General features: G+C 38.8%; 1 protein-coding gene across 3 annotated transcripts in view; it reads left to right on the forward strand.

The window, feature by feature from the left end:
* Positions 1–19,178, forward strand: part of FAM168A (family with sequence similarity 168 member A) — a 188,476-nt gene that overhangs the window by 124,706 nt on the left and 44,592 nt on the right. For all 3 annotated transcript variants that reach the window (XM_063094355.1, XM_063094357.1, XM_063094356.1), the window contains exon 2: positions 4,524–4,611. In XM_063094355.1, coding sequence (XP_062950425.1) covers positions 4,542–4,611 — 70 coding nt within the window. In that variant the 5' untranslated portion in view covers positions 4,524–4,541. The remainder of the gene's footprint in view (positions 1–4,523; positions 4,612–19,178) is intronic.

Below are 19,178 nucleotides of genomic sequence, written 5' to 3' on the forward strand. Positions count from 1 at the left end.
TTATTTTTATTTTTTATTTTTTTTAAAAAGATGACCAATAAGGGGATCTTAACCCTTGATTTGGTGTTGTCAGCACCACACTCTCCAGAGTTAGCTAACCGGCCATCCCTACATAGGGATCCAAAACTGTGGCCTTGGTGTTATCAGCACCATACTCTCCCGAGTGAGCCACGGGCCAGCCCTATAAGCAGGAATTTCTGTTGTTCTTGTTTACCACTGTATCTGAATTCCTGTATCAAGCTTGTATGAGAGAAATGGCATTTGGGAAGGGAAGTCTAAGGCAGTGGTCCTCAAACTGTTTAGGCATCAAAATCCCCTTGGGAACTTAAATACATAGATTCCTGAGCCCCATCCCAGATAGAGCATGAAGAGTCTTGTATACCGTGTGAAGGAGTTTGGATTTTATTCTCAAGGCTTTTGAGGAGAGTAATACCCTTAAATCCAGTTGTGTTTTAAGACATACTATCAGGGTGAATTGGACTTGTTATTATCTGTCTTTTTGATTATAGCCATCCTGTTGGATGTGAAGTGATAGCTCATTGTGGTTTTGATGAGCATCTTTTTATGGCGCATCGTGGCCATTTGTATATCTTCTTTAGAGAACTATCTATTCAGATTTTTTGCCTGTTTTTAATTGGATTATTTGTCTTTTTATTGCTGAGCAGTAAGAGTTTTTTATATATTCTAAATGGAAATCCCTTATCACCTATATGATCTGCAAATATTTTCTCTCATTCTTTGAATTGTCTTTTCACTTTCTTGATGGTGTTCTTTAAAGTACAAAAGTTTTTTGTTTAGATGAATCCAATTTTATCTATTTTCTTCCCTTTGGTTGTTTGTATACTATTGGTATAATATCTAAGAAACCACTGCCAAATCCAAGGTTATAAAGGCTTATGCCTATTTTTCCTCTTTCTTTTAAGGGGTTTTTATTTTTAGCTCTTACGTTAAGGTCTTTGATCCATTTGGGGTGCTAGTTTTAACTCTGTCCATTGCTTTGTGACCTTGGACCATTCATTTGCCTTTTCTCAGCCTCACTTTTTCATCTGTAAAATGAGGAGTCAGTTTATTTAGCTAAATTTATGGTTACTTCCAGTTCTAAAATTCTCTTATCTGTGGTTTGTGAAATGATATAATTAATTGGAAGCCCTTTGAGAAGTATGAGGTACTTTCTGAGTGTAGTTGAATGTTATCTTTGTAAAATATATGTGTAAAATATATATATTGAAATACTGTTTTTTCTGAATAAAATGTGCTTCTGAATGAATGGTAGCATGTAACTATTTAAATTTAAATTAATTAAAATTAAACTGAAAATTCACTTCCTTTATACCAGCCACATTTTAATTGCTTAATAGGCACATGTGGCTAATGGCTACTATTACATTGGAAAGCACAGATATAAAATATTTCCATCATTACAGAAAGTTCTGTTGGGCAGGACTGCTCAAGACTCTCCATCTGGAAATAGATGAAAATACAGGAAATGTGCAGCCCGATCTATTTTTATGATTATTATGCTTTTTCTCAACAGCTCATTTTAATCTTATCTGAAATAAGAATAATAATAATGTCCAGTTATTTAGTGTACGAGGATATGTGCGTGTGTCTGTGTATGTGTATGTGTATATTCCTTATAATAACAGAAAACAGATCAGTGGTTGCCAAGGGCTGGGAATCAAGGGGAGAGTATTGATTATGAAGGTATAAGAAAACTTTTTGGTACGATGAAAATACTTTCTTCTTGATTGTGGTGATATTTGTACAACTGAATATAGTTTTCAGGGCTCATAGAACTGTATACCTAAAAGGGGTAAATTTTACTATAAGGAAATTATACCTCAATAAACCTGTCATTAAAAAAAAAATACCTTTACAAAGTATATGCTATTCTTTTCCATTTTGGGGTTAGAGAAATCTGAGACTCAGAAAGGTTAAGAGACTTACCTGTGGTCTCACAGTTGGTATGTGGCAGTTCCAGGATTTGAACCTAAATCTGCCTGATTGTAGCACTTGTGATCTTCCTACTCATTTTTAGCTTATCCCTGAAACTACTGAGAGTGTATAGATTCTGTCATAAAAGGCTGACCTTCCTTTAGAAGCTGGAAACCCTGTCTGCCCTCGAGTAGCTCCCCAGAAGTGACTGTCATGTTCTTATTCCAAAATTTGAACCCCTGGCAAATCTCATTTCTGTCAGTCATTAGTTGGGATTGGAATTGATGTTGCTATGGAGTGCTGCCGCAGGCATGATCTTGTGTGTGTGTGTGGCCCTCATTTTTGAGCAGCAGGATACTAGTTTCAAAGCTGATGAGTTTGTTTGATTATGAAAAGCAATTTCATACTTGATCCAATCAGCAACACAGAATGCCTTTTCAGTAGGAGAGTTCTCACATGTTTACAGGGCCAGTTGTGCTGCTTAGCACTTGTCTTACTCCATTCTGTGCTGCTATGACAGAATACCACAGACTGGTTAATTTATAATGAACAGAAAATTATTGGCTCACAGTTTTGGAGGCTGGGGAGTCCAATATCAAGGTGCTGTCATTTGGCAAGGGCCTTCTTGCTGCATCATCTCATGGAGGAAGAGGGGAAGGGCAAAGAGAGAGCGAGAGGGGGCCAAACTCATCTTTTTATAAGGAACCCACTCTTGCCATAATCAGCCCACTCCTGCAATAATGGCATTAATCCATTCATGAGGGCAGATCCCTTATGGCCTAATCACTTCTTTAGTTCTTACCTCTAATACTGTTGCAATGGTGATTAAGTTTGTAACACATGGATTTTGGTGGACACATTCAAACCGTGGCAACAGTCTTCCTCACCTTGGCTTATTGGGCAGAGAACCAGTTAAATAGAAGTGAGATCCAAGGTAGGGAAAGTGTACAACCATCAGCATCATTATCACATCATCACTGTTTACATCTGCACGTCACTTTACAGTTTGCAACTTATTTTAATGTCTATGATCTCTCTTAATTCTTTCAGTACCCTGTGAGGAGAAGGCTTATATTTAGAGCGTTATTTGAGAGTATTCTTAGATAGCTCTAGCTATGAGAATATTTTTTCCTTGTGTTGAGCTGAAATATATGTGCCTCCTTTAATTTTCATCCTGAAGTTGCTCTTCTTTCAATTTGTTGTCGATGGTAGTTTTATCTAGCCTCTTGCCCTGGGGTGGTTTGCCAGAGCAGCACATTGGATACATTTCAGGAAGTTCTATCCTCTGAAATGGACCAGTGGCATTTTCCCTTTTGCCTGTCTGATGGCCCCAGCTTCCTCTCCTTGGGAGCTCGTATTTTCTCCACCTTTTATTCCAGAACCCTGGACAGACTAATTAATCACAGAGCAGTTGTCATCAAGCCAGCTGTTCACTGCCTGCCTTCAACATTTGACTTGTTTCCTGTCTTGAGGTGGTACAGGAGAAGTTAATGGCCTAAAAAATTGCCCATCTATCATGTGAACCTAGTTAGGAAGGAATTGTTTGGTTTGTATGAAGTATAAATAGTATATTTGGAGGCACGTTTTCAAACATGTGCCAGGCTATGTGTAAGAAATGGCTCCCTAAACAAGGTGGGACCAATTGGCTAGCTAATAGAATGTAATGACAGATTTTCCATTAATCATAATGAAGAATGTTCTTCATTAAGATAATTAACAAAGCACTTGTGCAGGTGATACTTATTGCACAGAAATTTCCAAGTTTATTTTTTGCTCTTGAATAAATTTGGAAAGATATCCTGGCGACATTTCCTTGTTTGCTTTAAAAATGATTAGTGGCAATAAATTTCTCCCCCCTTTTTTAAAGCTACTAGTAACTGGTATTTTGTCCTCTGCAAGTGCAAGGAGCAGATGAGACACTTGCTGTGTTTCCTTCCAGCAGTCTGTGTGCTCATCACCAGGCACCTTGGCTACCTTAGTGAACTTAGAAGTGCATTCTTTTCCAGCTCTTGTACTTGCATCATTAGAATTAGACGGGACCTCAGAGATCCTAAACTAATTCATTTTACTTCAGGACACTGAAGTCCAGAGAAGGAAAGTGACTTGGCCAATGAATGTCACACAGTACTGTGGTGGCAGAGCTATCTTTGGGATAGTGAGACTAACTGAACTGAGAGCCAAAATGCCTGGGTTGACATTAGGCAAGTTCTCTGCTCCTCAGTGTTTTCATCTGTAAGATGGGAAAAGTATCTAGCATAGAACCAAGTACAAACGAATGGGCTCTTTATTTTGACTTGGCCTTCCTTCCTTCCTTCCTTCCTTCCTTCCTTCCTTCCTTCCTTCCTTCCTTCCTTCCTTCCTTCCTTCCTTCCTTCCTTCCTTGCTTCCTTCCTTCCCTCCCTCCCTCCCTCCCTCCCTCCCTCCCTCCCTCCTCCCTCCCTCCTCCCTCCCTCCCTCCTTCCCTCCCTCCCTTTGTTTAGTCCTCTTTGCTTCTCTTTGAGCATAAACAGAAAATTATAGAGGAAAAACTGATGTCAGGGAGAATGAGCAATCAATAATCAATGCTGTTTTCTTTGTTTTCTTTGTAGGATCCTCAGTCTTCCACAATGAACCCTGTTTACAGCCCCGTGCAGCCTGGGGCTCCTTATGGCAACCCTAAGAACATGGCCTACACAGGTGAGTGGCATGAGAATGGCTCTCATATTGAGAAATGGTGGTTAAGGATGTTACCAAATAACTTGCTGAATGACTTCTGGTATACTACACCTCCAAAAGTCCTGGTAAAGCTTGGGAACTTAGAAAAGATATGTCTGAAGTCCGGTAGAGATGGAAATAACATTCTTGAGGGCTGGACAGTTAGCTCAGTTGGTCAGAGCATGGTATTGTAACACCAAGGTCAAGGGTTTGGATCCCTGTACTGGCCAGCTGCCAAAAAAAATCTTGAGACTAAGGGACATTGAATTGTCAACTAGTTGGAAGGAAGGGTGGTAACATTTGTTTACTGAGTACTCACCATGGGCCTAGCCTGTGCTGGGCACTGTCACATACCTTATTTCACTTTAACCTTAAAGCAATTCTGCACAGTACAGCTTATTATCACCATTTCACAGATGTGAAGATCATAGTCAGAGGCCACAAAACAACAAAATTAGATATTTGAACCCAGGTCTGGTTATTCTGAAGGCTGATCTTTTTCCTGAACTGTATACCAAGCTGTTTTCTACTTCTCTGCCTTTATATATGTTGTCCCTCTGTCTGGAATGACATTGTCCCCTGGTAACTTTGCCTTATTCCTTAAGAACTCAACTCTGAACTCAGCACTTTTCCAGGAAGCATTCTCTCACTTAATTGCTTTAGGCAAGTTTCTGACCTTCCAGAGCCTCAGTATTCTCATGTATAAAATAAGGGCAATTACCCTATTTCATAGGGCTGCTGTAAGAATTACATAAGCTACTGTAAGACACTCAACATATAATACCTGGCACAAAGTCAGTGATTAATAATGATTATTGTTATTTACAAATAAGTAAAGATGAATAGGATGTATGGCAATGGAAGCTAATGAGAAAACGTAAATTGTCTAGCATGGTGCTTAGCACATTATAAGCCTTCAAAAATATTAATGAATATAAGTCAAAGTGGAGATACAGTAACGGTATAAACAAGCACATGGAAATAAGTTATAGTCAATTCTTGACCTTACAGGATCCAGTCAATACTTGAGCTTAGCTGGAGTAAGGAATAGAAAAGGGAAAAAGTAGAAAAGGAGGATCGAAAAGTAGATTAAGGTCTTGGTGGCAGGATTAGGGGTGGGAAGATGGGGGAGTTTTGCCCCAGAAAAGAGTCAATGGCAGTGAGTGGAAGCTGTGGAATGTACCAGTTCCCCCTTATAACTCCTCCTTATGCACTTTGCTATGTATGCTGTATAGCCTTCTAAGACGAGAGTGGAGGGATCTCAGAGAACTCATTGTCTGGTTGTTTCCAAACATTGCTCTACAAGAATGGTAGGAGAGTGTTTCAGAGAGTCCTCAAATATTCAATTTGATTATTTGAAAATATTGAGAACTATTTTCATAAAGCGCCACATACATGTAAAAAGATCAGGGTGTTAACTTACACTTCTAAGAATGCATGTTAATTTTTTCTAAAACTTGCTACCATTTGCAGCAGCTTATGTTTTAAATCAGGGTTTTCTCAGTGCCGTGCTACCAAAATAACATTCAGAAATCCATTGGAGTTGAGCCTGATATGTCTGTAGCAGTTATTCCTAACTTTCAATCTCGTATGTTGTTTTAATGACAACAGCTTCATTGTCCTTATTATTTAAGCTTAGAAGTAAATATTTTCTGTTTGAACTTATATTGTATATTTATTCTAATAAAATTAATCCAGTAACCAGGACCCATGGGACAGTACCCCACACCCTACTAGCTCAGGGAGCTTGTTGCTTTCCCCGGTTCCGAGCATTCTAGCAACCTGAGTTTCTTTGCCAGAGGTGACTGATTTGCTTTGGCAGACAGAGCCCAGGGGAATATTGTGGGGCTTTGGTTTCCTATTTGCTGTGATCCTGGCTGCCTTCAGTCTTACTAGATTTGCTAAACTTGAGATGGAAGAAAACAGTTGCATTTATCTATTGATCTGCACAAAGAAGTTTAGGCAGTGTGATATACTGGAAAGGGAACAGACCTTATCTCTGCTTGGCACTTCGTAGAACTTGGTAATGTGTTTTGACTGAATGAACAACAATCTGGTTCAAATCCCAGCTCTGTCAGATAATAGCTGGGTGACTTTGAACAAGTTGCTTAACCCCCCTAAACTAAATTTCTTTCATAAACTGTTATAATATTATCTACTTCATAGGACAGTTGTAAGAATTAAATGAGTTGTTTCCTCTAGAGGGAGGGAGGATTTTTTTTTGTTTCTACTAATCACCAAGGAATATTATCAGCCTTAACTATGTTTTAAGTTAATTTATCTTCTGGAGATTCTAGGACCACACAGGTAGTATAAACTTGACACACGTAGTATAAATTCAAACTTTACACAGGCCAAAGTTTCAAATTCATAGGGAGACTTTTTCTTTTTTAACCAAAGCTTCCCTGTTGTATCTCTGTACTTTGGGTCAATTTTGTTTTTAAAACTGGCAATATGACTAAGATCCCAGCTTTATACAGGGGAATTTGGGTTTTAGCTCTTGGCCTTTCCAGGGCCCAAAGCCTTATCTCCTACCCTGTTGGCTATAAAAAGCAAGCCCTTTGATTGCCCAGACCGAAAACCTTCCTAGAACAGCCAAGTGTCAGGTCACTGCTAAGACTTCCTGATTTTTAGTTTCCTCTTCATTTTTTGACCCCTGGGGATTCTTTTTTTTTTTTTTTTTTTTTTCTTTTTTAAGATCTTAACTCTGCCTAAGAATAAGATGTTTGTTATACTTTATCCAGCTCTTCTAGATATTGTGCAGTAGGCAGATTTTCAGGTTATCTTTTCTTCTACATTGCTGGAAATGGAAGATCAAGAGAGATAATTTGTAAACAAATGCCAAATATAGTGCATTAGAGTAAACATTTTTTATTATTGTTAGTAACTAGTAACAGTAATGGTTATGTTAAAAAGTATTAGTTAACACTGGCAAGCACATGCTAGGTACTATATATAATCTTATTAATTATAAAGTACTATGAAGTACTCTTCTTTTACAGATAAAGGAATTGTGGTGTTTTAATTCAGGTTATGTGACTTGGCCAGTGTATACAGCTTTTAAGAGATGAGGAAAGATTGGAACTCAGGTCTTTATGATTTCAAAGTATATGTGCTTTCTATTATAGCAAGCTGATCTGTCTTAAAATATGTGCTCCTTTCACTACTCCCAGTGATATGCTAAGCGAGAAGGTTGTCTTTTTAGTTTCTAGGACTAGGGAACCTTCCCTCTGAGGAGCTAGAAGCCTGCTCCTGACCAGCAGTTTGGGGTAAGTTCAGGGGGTAGAAGTAGAGGGGGTCAAGTCTATTGTGGTGTCGTCTGCTTCACCGGCAGCAGAGTGGTGGCTGTGGGAACAGAGGGGTTAGAACCAATCCTGATTTGAAATTCTCTCTGATATCTAAGATGGTAAATAAAATCTAGCTTTGCAATACAGTGTAGTCCAGTGAGCAGTTATCTCCTAGCCAATTGACAGTGTTCTGTCTCTGTCCTTTTTAAAGCTCCTTTACTGAGTACTTACTGTGTGCCAAAAACTGAGCTCAGTGTTTTACAGACAGTATCTTACACTTGCAGCAATCCTATGGCATGGTTATTTATAACTAGCTCCTTGTACATCTTGGAAAGTGAATTTAGAGAATATAATATGCCATATAGTCATCCATTGATGTCCATGGGGGATTGGTTCCATAGATTGTGTTACGGACTGAATGTTTGTGTCCCTCCTAAATTCTTATGTTGAAGCCCTAATCGCCAGTGGGATTGTAATTGGCAATGAGGGCCTTTGTAGGTTTAGATGAGGTCATGATGGTGGGGCCTTCATGACGGGATTAGTGCCCCTATAAGAAGAGGAAGAAATACCAGAGCGCTCTCTGCCATGTGAGGAGACAGCAAGAAGGTGGCCATCTGCAAGCCAGAAAGAGAGCCCTTACTAGAACCTGGCCATTCTGGCACCCTATCTCAGACATTCAGCCACCAGAACTGTGAGAAATAAATGTCTGTCATTTAAGCCACCCAGTCTATGGTATTTTGTTGTGGCAGTCCAAACTGACTAAAACAGATAGTAAATACAGTGACTACTTGAATACCTTTCACCTAGATTCACCATGACAATGGGCTCTTTAAAGACTGGAGCATTTCTTTTTCTGAAGGCCTCAGAAAGCTTTCTCTGCTAGAATTTTGGAATATAGTCAAGACCTAAGTATTATTATTTTTTTCCTTTGCTTTCCTTTTCTCTTTTCTTAAAATGTTCTGATGGTGTCAGTATCCAAGCATCACCCAGAGGTTTGGTATGTGTTCTGGAAAGAGAACAGGTTTTAGAATCTACCAGATCTGGGTTATAATCTGGGCTCTGCCACTAACTAGCTGTGGGACCTTGGTTGAGTTATTTAACCTTTCTGAATTTCAGTTTCCTCAGCCGTGAAATGGGATAACAACATATATATAGAAGGTTGGTTCGTGGGTCCATGAAAATGTTTATAAAGCCTCTGTCACTGTGCTTGGTTCATAGTTGACACTCATTTAATGGTTGTTATAATATACAGCAATGAGTATAGCTCTATAGAGAAAAGAGTATGGGATATAGAGTTAGTGACTTAGATTACAGACCCAATTCTGCCGCTTAAGAACTGTATGACATCAGTTATTAAGCTTCCTGGGCCTCAATATATAATCTATGAAAAAAAAAAACTATGAAAAAGGGTTAGAATTTCCTTCTTCACAAGACAGCTGAGAGTAATAGATGTAACAGGGCCAGCCATTGACTTGTGATGAAGTTTCCAAAACCCAATTAGAAAAGAATTCTGAAATGTGAGAATGGATGAAGCCTTTAAACTAACCCATCATTTTATCGGTAAAAAGATGGAGGATAAGAAGTGTTTTGCAGAAAGTGTTGGAGCTGAGTCTGGAACCATTCTGAGCCTGTGTATTCATTGTCTCTCTACCACAAAATAACATGCAGGGTTTCACCTGCCCTTCCCTACATCTTGTCCTGACCACTTCCTACTCCTCTGCTGGTCCACAGAGGACCAGGTATGGTTCCTGACTTCTGTATTGGGCCTTTACTGAATTTGCTGGTTTTAACCTGTAGCAAATATATGTCCAAACAGTACAAATACCCTAGCAGAAGATACAACTATCCAGGTTAGAAGGCTAACCTTCTGTTTGAAGACTTCATTTTTTTTCTCAGCAGCTTTTTTTTTTTTTTTCTGGAACGCTTCCTTTGCTTAAAAGAAAAGTCAATTTAAGAAGCAGACTTATTTGACGCAGCAATTTATCAACTAGAGGACCTGGATAATTAATGAAGCTGATAGCCTGCAGATATAATGAATAATTTGATACATCAGTAAGATTAAAAAAATAAAATCTGGGGCCCGACCCCGTGGCTCACTCGGGAGAGTGCTGCGCTGGGAGTGCAGCGGCATTCCCGCTGCAGGTTTGGATCCTATATAGGGATGGCCAGTGCGCTCACTGGCTGAGCGCGGTGCGGGCGACACCAAGCCAAGGGTTGCGATCCCCTTACTGGTCACACACACAAAAAATAAATAAATAAAATAAAATAAAATCTGGGCTGGCTGGTTAGCTCAGTTGGTTAGAGCGTGGTTCTGGTAACACCAAGGTCCAGGGCTCTGTCCCTGTGCCGGCCAGCTGCCCAAAAACAAACAAATAAAAATCTTTCTTTTCAGTGACGCAATCCCTGCCCAATTCACTTTCCTTTGAAAGGATCACCTGGTGGAGGTTTTAAGAGTAACTGACATTTGTACTTTGTTTATTCTTTGAAAAGAACTTTTATGGGTTTTTCTCCTCACTTTGTTTATTTTAACAACTCTGGGGAGTTAGCCCTTATTTTCCAGATGACATGACTAAAGATCAGCTTCCCCAAGGTCACACTGTATAGCAGAGCCCAAACCCCAGATTTTCTGAGTTACACAGTAAGTGCTTTTACTACTCTAGCATATATAGCTGTATCTGAACGGCACAGTGATGACCTGGAAAATAGATTCTGATTCCTGAAACTGCTCTAGCAAAACACCTTTGATGTTCGAACTGATCTCCTTTCCTCAGAAAAGACCTCTCAGGTCACTTAATTATTTTCTCTCCTATGGTTGAAGAGAGCATCTAAAGAGAATTCTTAACTGTTTTCACTATAGTTACGAATAATCTCCTTATTGTTAAATCCAATGGACCAATAATCTCTGTGTTGTTACTCCAATAGATGGTTTTCAGCCTTTAACCTAATGGGATACCTCTATATCATTTGTCACCCCAGAACCCTCCTTTCTTGAAGCAAGCTTTGCTTGCTTTTCATGGACTCCACCTTAATTTTTCTGTTTGTTATTTTTTCTGTTTGTTCTTCCTTTCTTCCTCTCCAGCTGTTCCTGAATCTCAGTCTCCTTTCAGGATTTTCTTCCCCTGCTCACCCATTAAAAGTTGGCATTGCCCAAGTACCCACTTTCTTTTCTTCCTTAGCCTCAGCTATGTGGGGTCTTCAAAAAGTTCATGAAAAGATTCATATTATCTTTTAATGATATTTTCCATGAACTTTTTGAAGTACCCTCATACTATCTATAGGCTGATGATTATATAAACTCAAGCTCTGCGGCAAACTAGCTATCTTCCAAACATCTCTTCCATGAGTATCTCCTACTTCGCTCAGACTTAATCATGTCTAAAATGGAGCTTGTTATCTTATCTTTTCCCTGTAACTCGTTTTTCCTTTTATCAATTTGTGATTTGGTACCACATCTGCCTATTCCTTCAAAGTAGAAAGTATCATTCTTGATACCGTTTTATCTTTCGCCTTTTAAAGCTGGCCATTAAGTCCTGTCTTTTCAAAAAAATTGTGGTAGAATATACATAACATAGAATTATTTACCATCTTAGCCATTTTTAAGCGTACAGTTCAGTGGCATTAAGTACATTCATATTATTGTGCAGCTGTCACCACTATCCATTCACAGAATGCTTTTCATCTTGCAAAACTGAAATCGTATCCGTTAGACAATACCTCCCCATTCTGTCCTCCCTCCAGCCTGTCAGCCACCATTCTACTTTCTCTTTCTATGAATTTGAGTACTCTAGATACCTCATATAAATGGAGTCATACATACAGTATTTGTCCTTCTGTGACTGGCTTATTTCACTCAGCTTAATGTCCTCAAGGTTCATTTATGTAATAGAATGTATCAGAATTGCCATCCTTTTGAAGGCTGGATAATATTCCAGTGTATGTACAGTTGACCCTTGAATAACATGGGTTAGACCTGCATAGATCCACTTATACACAGACTATTAAAAATAAATTACAGTACTTTACTGTAAATGTCTTTTCTGTCTCTTAGGATTTTCCTAATAACATTTTCTTTTCTCTAGCTTACTTTATTGTAAGAATACAGTATATAATACATATAACAAGCAAAGTATGTGTTAATCAACTGTTTATGCTGTCAGTAAGGCTTCCGGTCAACTGTCGGCTATTACTAGTTAAGTTTTGGTGTAGTCAAAAATTATACATGGATTTTTGACTGCACGGGTGGTCGGCACCCCCATATTGTTCAAGTGTGAATTGTATATAGCATGTTTTATTTATACATTTATCTGTCAATGGACATTTCGGTTGCTTCTACCTTTTGGCTATTGCAAATAATGCTGTGAACATGGTTGTAAAAATATCTCTTTAAAATCTTGCTTTCAGTTCTTTTGGGTATATATCCAGAAGTGGAATTGCTGCATCATATAGTAATTCTATTTTTAATTTTTCTGAGGAACCGCCATACTGTTTTTCTAATGGCTGCATCATTTTACATTCTCTCCAGCAGTGTACAAGGGTTCCAGTTACTGCACAGCCTTGCCAATGCTTATTTTCTCTCTTTTTAAATAATAGCCATCCTAATGGGTGTGAAATGTCTTTTTTTAAAAAATAACCAAAAAACCATCCTTTATATTTCTTATTTTAGACCTTTCTTTCCTATCTTTCCCACCTTTTTTCTTCAGGCTATTATTACTCTTTCTGAGATTATTTAAGTTGCCTCCTCCTTGGTCTTCCTATCTCTAATCATATACCTTCTCCCCAGTCCATTTTTTACATAGCTGCCAGAATCACTTTTCTCACCTGAAAATTTGACCTCATCACTCCAGTGCTTTAAACCTTTCAATAATTCTTTACTGTCCTTTGGATAAGGTCCAAACTCCTTAGCTTGCAATAGGAGGTTTTTAGGACCTGACCATTCAGATTCCAGCCCATCTCCTGCTCATCTTATTTATCTATATTCTCAGTCCAGCTAGTGGCTGGTATTATGTTTTTATTTAGAGTTATAAAATTATTAGAAATCATCAAATCTAATCCTCTTCTCAGGTGAGGAACCTGAGGTCTAATAAGTACCTAAGGAAAGCACTTATTACGACTCACAATTAATTCAATATCTGATTTACTCCTGTATTTCTAGTACCCAGCACAGCTCCTGCCATGCCATGAATATTGACTAAATAGTTTTTTAACAAATGGATGGACAGACAGATGACAAAGCTGGTAGCAGAATCAAACTTAGGCAGCCAATCTATTTCTCTTTCTATTTATGCTGCTTTTTTTTTTTTTTTTTTTAATTTCCAAGACACTTAGATTTCCTTAGATAAGGTAACTCTATCATCTTCTTAGGTCATTTCCCACCTCTCTGAGTGTCCTCTATAAAATACAGGTAATAGTATCTACCTACTTCAAAAGTGCTTTGAAGATTAAGTGATATAATATGTGTAAAACATCGGGTATGTAGTTAGGTTCTTATTAGGTACTAAAGAATTACCAGTCATTGTTAGTAATTAGTCATCCTTATATCCCTAGCACCAGCACAGGGACTGGTACTGAGCAGGCTCTCAGTAAATTTTGAAGGAAGAAAGGGAAGGAGATGGGACTCTAATGAGTGAAGGAGGTCACAGCAGAAAAGTATGAGATGGGGTTGAGGAAAAGACTCCTGTGATCTGGCTGTCCTTGCTAATGGGTAGCCCTCTGAGACAAGTAGCCAGTGTGGGAGAGATGATCCTGCTTTGTAGGTGAGTGAAAGTTTTATTTGGATGATCTCTTGTGACTGGTCAACCCCCCTGGATGGACTAGATGTAACAGGAGGATTTTTCTGCTTATGAGTCATGTAGAGACAGCAGAGATTCTCAGAGAAAATGAAAGGGGATCCTCTCCCCCTGCTTACTTGGTTTATAGCAAATATTCTTTTTTTAGAACAATGGTAGTTGAAGTCTGACTGTTCCTTTGAGCTGCTTAGAAGTGAAGAGCTGTCTTCAAACCTCCTCTGTTACCTATTCAGTCAGCCTTGCACTGGCTCACTTTGAGTCATAGCTTCTTTGCTAACAAAGCCAGATTTGACTTTTAGAAGCAAAATTTGACACTCCCATGATAAATTTTCTCTGAAGCATGAGAGTACAAGAGTCCATGAAACCCCGTATAATAATACATAAAAAAATACAGTACTTTATGACTTTAAGTTACCATTTGTGATCTAATTTAATCCTTACAGTAATACTGTGAGATAGGAATTTCTATTGAAGCATCCATTTTACAGATGAAGACTCAGAAAGGTTAATAAATGTATACAAAGTTATACTGTTAGTAAATGGCAAAAGCAAGATTAGAGTTTAGGCTCACTGGACTCCAACTTTAAATCCAATGTTCTTGGGCCGAGCCCGTGGCGCACTCGGTAGAGTGCTGCGCTGGTAGCGCTGCGACACTCCCGCCGCGGGTTCGGATCCTATATAGGAATGACCGGTGCACTCACTGGCTGAGTGCCGGTCATGAAAAAACGATAAATCCAATGTTCTTTCCACTTCACCAAGGTGTGGGGGCAAGGCCTCTCTGGGTTTTGGAGTGAATATAAGCTGTGAGTGAGTGTGTCTATATCTGATACTCTGTGTGATGCTCAAACAGAGAACAGATGGATTAAACTTTGTCTGGACAAGAGTCATGTATATTAAACTGCATTGCTGTTTGCTTGTGACTGACTTACTTTCCTGGATCACAAAATGATTTCCCACCTCTGTAGAAAAGAACAACTGTTTTTCCCTCCGAAGAAAGAAGTGTTGATGGTGTTGGGTCATTATTCCCATGCTCCTAAATCCTTCTTGACTTCATGTTCTCCACAGGAGTGTTTATTTGTTTGCATGTCTTTCTTGACTGTGAGCTCCTTGAGTGCAGGAGTTCTATACTTCCAGTGCCTAGAACAGAATGGGCAATTAGTTACTCATTGAATATATTTTAAAATAAGTTATTATTAATTATGTTGTTTTGCCACTAGTTATTATAGTAATAATTACCGTTAATGACCGTCAGTGGACTGCGTGTACTTTACAAATATTGTCTCCAGTTCTCATTCAACTTTCTCAAGGTAATATAGCTTATAAGCGTTGCCTTAAATGAAATATAGTATACTTAAAAAAATAAAAAAGGTAGCTTGTCATGGTAAAATATATATAACATAAAATTTACCATCTTAGCCATTTTTAAGTCTATAGTTCAGTAGCATTTAGCATTAAGTACATTCAAAATGTTGTGTAACTATCCCCATTATTTCTAGAACTTTATCATCCTAAACAGAAATTCTATATTCATTAAACAATTATTCCCCTTTCCTCCTCCCTCTAGCTCCTGGTAACCCCTAATCTACATTCTGTTTCAATGAATTTGCCAATTCTCGATACTTCACATAAATAGAATCATATAACAATTTTTTTATCCATTCATCCGTCTCTTTAAATTCCCTGGAATCTGCTTTAGCCAATAGAGGTTGAAACCACACCACCTTTGTGAGCCTCTGTGGGGCTTCTCAGTGATCAGAACACGTAAATAACCCTGATATTTGAAGGACAAGGTCCTTATTGCCCACCTTGGCTCCACTAAGCTGCACCAGGCACTGGGAGGATAGTAGCCGCTGGGCAAAAGGCTGAAACCTACTGGAATTATGATGGATCTTCATCAAGCTCTCCCTTGGCTGCTGCAAGTAGATTCCAGAATTCCAAACTCCAGAGTTCCAAAATACGAGTACAGTCATACATTACTTAACAACAGGGATATGTTCTGAGAAATGCATCATTAGGCAATTTCATCATTGTGTGAACATGAGAGAGGGTACTTACACAAACACAGATGGTGTAGCCTACTTCACAACTATGTGGTATAGCTTATTGCTCACCAGGCAACAAACCTGTACCGCATGTTACTATACTGAATACTGTAGACATTTGTAACACAATGGTATTTGTATTTCTCAACCTAGAAAAAGTATAGTAAAAATATGGTATTAGGTCTATCTGTGACTGAAACATTGTTATGTGGCACATGGCTTAGTTACTTCAGATAGTTTCTGCTGGCTCAATAATTGTTTAGGTGAAGAGGCAGATCCTGGAGCTTTCTATTCAGCCTCCTTCTACAGTCTCACTCCCAATATGAGTATCCTTTTTAAAAAAAACCTTTGGTGTCGTACAAAAAGATTTGTTACTACTGTGTAAAAGAAAGTATTAGGTAAGGATTTTTTTTTTTCTTTTCTGTGTAAAGTCTTGCTATATCACATTATTCTTTGTAAATAGACAATAGCCATCATCCCATATAACAGTAGGAGACATATAAGCATGTGTTCATTCACAATGACAGATTCTCACAATTAACTGAAATCATATCAGTCATTGGCATATTTCCATAAAATGATGGAAAATCATTCTGTAGCTCAGTTTCTTACCTGTCTTCTGCTCTGGTGGGGGAAAAATCTTTACTCATTACCATGCTGTGAGCTTTGAATTAAGATTTATGTGCCTACTTATATCTGGAGCTATTTCATGTAAGTTTTTACATTAAGGTATTTCAAACATGTTTTGCCACCCTCCAGGGTGCTAGTGGTCACATCTTTTCTCTGGAAAGCCATTCTTTAATGGTAGCAGGTTTGCTGACCAGAGCTCTGGGGAATACTAGGTTCCAGCCCTGATTCTAGTAATTCTGTGATGACTGTTTATTGAGTACCTGAGTTGTACAGGCATGAGCTGGATACTTTATATATTTCATCTCATTTAATGCTCATACATCCCTAGAAGATAGATATTACTGAGTTTTATAGTTGAAAAAACTGATACAGGGAGGTGAAATGACTGTTCCAGGGTCATAGAGGATGTCCTTCCAGTTTGTCTGGCTCCAAAGGCCCTACTTTTTTCTCTGACACATGCTGAATGAAGGGAAGACCTACAGTAACAAAGTTTCATTATTTGGGCTCAGTTTCCTCACTCAGAAAATGAGGAGATTGCTCCTTCAGATGTTTAAGAGCTATTAAGAGAGCAGGGGTAAGCCAAATAAGTGATCCCTTCCCCTTCAGTAGAGATCTGCCCATGTCTGTTTTATGTATTATGCTTCTAGGTGAAACTTTGATAAAAATGACCTAAATGAACTGGACTTGATGAATTCTGAGCTTCCAGTTTTGTTATTTACTCTGTTCTTAAAATCATTAAGATTATCAGTTTTGTGAAGACACACACATACCATGACTGTGTGTCCTTTGTGTATATGGTCCCTCCATATACTCCCCGCCTTAAGCAGCACAGAAATGGAAAGACACAGGTGTGTAAGGAGAAAACAGTACAGTGAGACAAATGCTATCTCAGAGGGATGTGCCACTATATCCCAAATGCCTAACATAATAAATATATGTACCAATTGCTGTGGAAACATGTTATGTATGGGGAAAGGGCTGTAGCTCTGTCAGGATGGTGTCAGAAGGCTTCTGAGAAGGCAAGTATGGAACTAGATCTTAAAGCATGAGGAGAGGAGTTCTAAGTTCCAAGCCTAATGCTGCTACTAATGCCCGCAAGACACTGGACAAGTTCTACCTGTTTCTCTTGACTTCACTTTACCATCCAGGCTATGAGGGGCTTATATGAATTGTTTAGCCATTTCTCTTCCAGCTCTAGCATTCTGGGCATTAATCTTTAAATATTTCTTAGATCTCTTTTATTATAAATCAATGGGCTAACTCTTTCCCTTAATCTATTTATTTTGCCTCTTCTTGAATGCAATTTTCTGTGCCCCTTCTTGGAATCCCTGGTGTTAATGGAAGGTTCAAAAGCAGGTAAGATGAGGTAAGCTCAGTACCCTTATTCAGAGTCCTCTCCTATGGTGATGGTAGCTTGTGTCAAACTAGGACTTCTTTTCCCAGACCTCTTGCTGTTCTTGGGCAAGACCAATAGGAAACCATGAAAGCCTTTTCACAAGTATCCTCCTATGAAAGGTCAGATATAGTCATAGCCACCACCAGTGAGTGAGTTTCCTTTTCCTACTAATTAAGCTCATGCAATTTAATTTAGTTTTTTATTAGTTACTTATGGTTCTCAGTCAATGGTAATACAATTTTTGTGGCCCTGAATACAACTGAAAATCATTGAGACATTGACAAAGAACTTTGTGCTGTACAGATTCTCATTGGAGTGATGTCTGTTGCTTAATGTAGTAGGGAGAGCTACACTTGAAGTAGAAGACCTGAGTCTGACTCCTGGCTCTGCCTGTAATTAAAAACTTGAACACCCAACTTCACCTCGGCCTCAAGCACAACCTAGCCTATCTATGGTGGGTCACCAGCAGCCAACTCCAATTTATACTCAGCCTGTTTGTTTTGCACCAAATATGATGTATCCAACCAATCCCAGTGAGCCTAGGCATGCAACCTTTATACCCAGTACCCATGACGTTCATGCCAGTGAATCAAGCCAAGACATATAGAGCAGGAAAAGTGTGAAATATGCCCTAACAGCAGCAAGAACAGCATCATTAGAGCCATTTACCACACAGGGCTTGCACCAACCCCAACTTCCATGACACCTGCCTCCAGTATGCAGTCACCTCAGAATAGTTTCCCATCAGCACAACAGACCATCTTTATGACCATTCTCTCATGTTCAACTGGCATATACCAATCCACCCCACATGACCCACATACCTCAGGTAAACCATCTTTAGACAACTTTCTGTGAAAACCAAGTAGAATATGAAAGTTATCAGATAAACAACAAAGAGCCAGATGCTCTCCAAGCTAGGAAACCCTGTGTGTGATGCCATTTGCCTGTCTCCCTTTCCCCACTCAAATACACGTGATCTGGCCCCAAATGAAAAAAATATATAAATATAAATAAATAAATAAATAAAATAAAAAACGAACTTAAGTCACTTTACTTTCAAGGGCCTCAGTTTCCTCCTCTATAAAGGTAAGGGTAATAATACCTACCCTATCTGTCACTTGTTTGTAAGACTTTAAGGAGATAATATAAATGTAACACCTTTTTGGTTTGGTTTGGTTTTCTGCTGGCTGGTACAGGGATCAAACCCCAGACCTGTTGTTATCAGCACCACACTTTAACCAAGTGAGCTAACAGGCCAGCCTTGTAAGAGCTTTTTAAATGAGACAGAGCTAGTCATGGGTGGAGCTGCATTGATGATTAGACTAACTTGTTATCCTAGAGGTTAACCCCACTTTATGCATGCTGAGGTCCCTGGTGAAGACAAAAAATGTTGTTAAGATTACCA

The sequence above is a fragment of the Cynocephalus volans genome, chromosome 4 (assembly GCF_027409185.1).
Source record: "Cynocephalus volans isolate mCynVol1 chromosome 4, mCynVol1.pri, whole genome shotgun sequence".
Classification (NCBI taxonomy): domain Eukaryota; kingdom Metazoa; phylum Chordata; class Mammalia; order Dermoptera; family Cynocephalidae; genus Cynocephalus; species Cynocephalus volans.